General features: G+C 35.3%; 1 protein-coding gene across 1 annotated transcript; it reads right to left on the reverse strand.

Annotated features, from left to right (window-relative positions):
- Positions 1–471: 471 nt before the first annotated feature.
- Positions 472–3,249, reverse strand: LOC131869674 (LEAF RUST 10 DISEASE-RESISTANCE LOCUS RECEPTOR-LIKE PROTEIN KINASE-like 2.4). The gene is made up of 4 exons (XM_059215753.1): positions 2,767–3,249; positions 2,327–2,673; positions 2,053–2,103; positions 472–1,916 (listed from the first exon to the last, which is right to left on the reverse strand). Exons 1-4 carry the CDS (start codon positions 3,093–3,095, stop codon positions 790–792), a joined length of 1,854 nt encoding a protein of 617 aa, XP_059071736.1. The 5' UTR covers positions 3,096–3,249; the 3' UTR covers positions 472–789.
- Positions 3,250–3,585: the final 336 nt, after the last annotated feature.

Here is a 3,585-nt window from a genome sequence, read left to right on the forward strand (position 1 = left end):
TATATGAAATTCATGTAAAATCCTTATAACATAATTTAGTTAAATATATCAAACTGTTATCCACATATATTCAATATTATTGTCTACTTATACTTATGGATCTGATTTCAAGCATAACATATAAATTAGATGAGAGGGAAAGTGTGGATTACTCTTCATATCTTTATGTCTGTAATTTCTTCCTTCCACTGAATTGAGTATCTAGTCCTCACAAGGAAAGGGATTTACATTGAGAGGTTAGAACTCTCCATAGATGTTTACTTCGGTTGACTCCCTCATGGAAATCTGTCTTGGAGAAATAAATAATTTTAACTATTTTTCGAGGAAATCGAATCAGTCTGTTCAAATTTTTTTTAAACGAAATTCAATCAACTAAAAACAAAATGTAATTTGGATGAACTAATTGCGGATGGACAATCTTTTCTGCTACCCATTTTTCCAGTAGCCAACATATTTCTGTTTATCATATTTCTGTGCATCACACAATTTCATGGAGAATTATAATATTGGAGAATGGAAAGTGTGTCCCTGCCTTTCTCTTAATTCCTTTCTAAACAAAGATTTGCACATGGGTTTTTAATGATGCCCCAGATTTTATAATCCTATTAATACTTTTAAATCTGGAAGAGTTTACCAGTATAAGTGAATCATTTACATATATCTAAGATGAAACAACAAAACAAGAAAGTAGCTACCAATACTAACGGTTGAGATCGGCATGAGGGTTGAGATCGGCATGAGGACTGCAACAAAGACGAGATCCCATGAATGAGATCATTTGATCACACATCAAATGCTAGACGACGATTCAGTAGAAGCTGCTGTTTGGACTGGTGTATCGATAGGAAAGGGCTGTGGGGGCATGGTGATATCAACAGTTCCTTCTAACATTTGTATCACTTTACTCATAGAAGGCCGGTGAGAAGGGTTGTACTGAATGCACCACAGTCCCAACATGCTCAACTTCTTCGCTACAATTTCATCTTCCTCATCTGTTATATTATCTCCCCTCAGGTTTTGAAATTCTCCCATTTCCACCTGTTTGAATGCCCACTCTGGATAGTAAAATTTGCTGGATCTGGAAGCTTTCATGTCAAAGTTCTTTCTTCCTCCCACCATTTCCATGACCAACATACCATAACTATACACATCTGATCTGTCAGTTATGGGTCCATAGTTTCTAGACCACACCTCTGGGGCTACATAACCAGGGGTTCCTCTAGCACCCGTTAGAGAGACATGGCTTTCTTCTCTATCTGTTAATTTCGCCAAACCAAAATCTGCAACCTTAGGCGAAAAATTTTCATCCAACAATACATTATGGGGTTTTATGTCACAATGTAAAATCTTGCTTCTACACTCATCATGTAGATATGCAATTGCACGAGCTGTGCCCATTGCAATGGAGTACAATTGTTTCCAATTCAGTACATTTTGATCATCCCCATGGATATATTTTTCAAGGGAACCATTGACCATGTACTCATAAATCAAAGCTCTTTTAGAGCCCTCCAAGCAATATCCCAAAAGTCGTACAAGATGCAAGTGGTGGATCCTTCCAATAGTAGCCACTTCATTTAAAAATTGAATTTGACTGTGTTTTGATTTATCAAGTATTTTAATAGCTACTATACATCCATTTGCAAGATCACCTTTGAATACTGTACCGAAACCTCCTTGGCCCAGTTTGACTGCAAAATTGTTGGTGTATCTTTTAATCTGACGATGAGAATATTTGTTGGGAATTCCTGCTTGTAAAAAGTTTGCAACTGAAGGAGGTCTGGAATCAAGGGGATCCATAAACCTTCTTATATCTCGCTCCTCTTGTTGCTCTCTTTCCTTTCTCTTTCGTCTAATCCTTCTGTAAATGAAGACGATGATTGATATAACGAAGGCACCAGAGATAGCACCTAACGCTGCAAAAAAGTCAATAGTCAATTCTAATGTGGTAATCTAGTTAATAAGGTAAAGGACCATAATCCATTCATGGAAATTTTAAATAAGATATAAATTAATTTTCAAAAGAAAAAGCCTCAGTCTAAAGTAACTTACCTGCTTTATATTTAGAGAGCATCTGCCATTTCTCGTGGTATAGAAGTATTCCTGAAAAAAGAGAATTATTTAGTAAAACTTGAAACGAAAATAATGCTTTTTTCTCAATTTGTAATTTCTCTTCCCAATTCAGAGCTCTAAACCAATTTCGATTTTAAGATATTTTTAAGATTTTCATGATCTTTCTATTTATTTCTAGTGTTTATAAATTCTGACAAGCATTCACAATATGTTTGAACTATTAATTATTAAATTCGGATATTTGAAAAAATACCGTCTAAACAGTTGTATTGGTGGGGACCGTCAGAACAAATGCACGCCTGAAAATTATTATAATAATATGGGTTATAACATATGCCGCTGGAGTTTTCACAGGAAGTACACTCGTCGCTGATATTCCATTTGATTTCGAATCCCGTGTGCAAGAGCTCCAAGAGATTATTTTCATCAGTGATGTTGTTGTAGCTATTGTCGTTCGAAATGATAAAGGTGTATTGGCTTATACAACTTTCATCTTCCATTTTGTAGAACGGAGAATAAAAGGAGTAGTAGCATAAATCGCCTTCGCTTCTGCATTCCGAACAGTTGACTTGATTGAGACTGCTCCTGTATGGAGGTTCCCTGTTACAAATAAGAACAGTTCCGAATTTATATTTATCTGAAAGACGAAATTGATTCACATACGGCATCTGCTCATAAAATTGATTCACATACGGCATCTGGCAAGCATCTAAAGGGTTTTCTTCACAAACAACACGAATGGTTCTGGTTGCATAAGATGATTCTGTGATCCCTCCCATTACCCTATACCTGTTTCCCGAACACAACCCAGACATATAACTGGAAACTTTTATAGTAGTATGGTTTGTTGCGCACAATATAGTATCTGTTATGCCGCACTCATTAAAGGGATATTTGATAAGGGACTGGTTGCATTGATAAGGAGAACAACTCTGATACGAAGGATACAGGGAATAGGCATTTACTAACAACACAGCAAAACATGTAATAAGAAGAAACGGAAAGAAAATCGAGAGAGCCATGAAAAGTAAAGGAATGTAATTGCAAGTTGTGAATCGAAAAACTCCTCGATTGGTCTTTGTAGAAGATGAAAACGAAGGAACACAGGAAATAGTGAGTGGAGGAAGGAACACAGAAGATGAAAAGGAAGGAACACAGAAGGCAGGCAGAAATGGTGAGTCAGGAAGGAACGCAGAAATAGTGCGTCATTTTGAAGAACGAAAGTCTGTTGACCAGATGCGATGCCACAAATAATTCGATTAATAACACTAAATCTTAATAAAGACTTTATTCAACACTTTATTCAATATTCGAAAGGAAAATACTATAATTTATGTTAACTCATCTTAATTCTTTTGCAGTCAAAATAATACTAAATATAACATTGATGTTAGTTTCGTCTTTAGCGTACTTTTGTCGAATGCACTTTATCTTTTAATCACAATTAAAGTGACAACAAAATATATATTTTTTAATTTTTTATACAGAAGGAAAATTAAAATTTTAAAGATT

This window comes from Cryptomeria japonica, unplaced genomic scaffold, assembly GCF_030272615.1.
Source record: "Cryptomeria japonica unplaced genomic scaffold, Sugi_1.0 HiC_scaffold_256, whole genome shotgun sequence".
Lineage (NCBI taxonomy): Eukaryota > Viridiplantae > Streptophyta > Pinopsida > Cupressales > Cupressaceae > Cryptomeria > Cryptomeria japonica.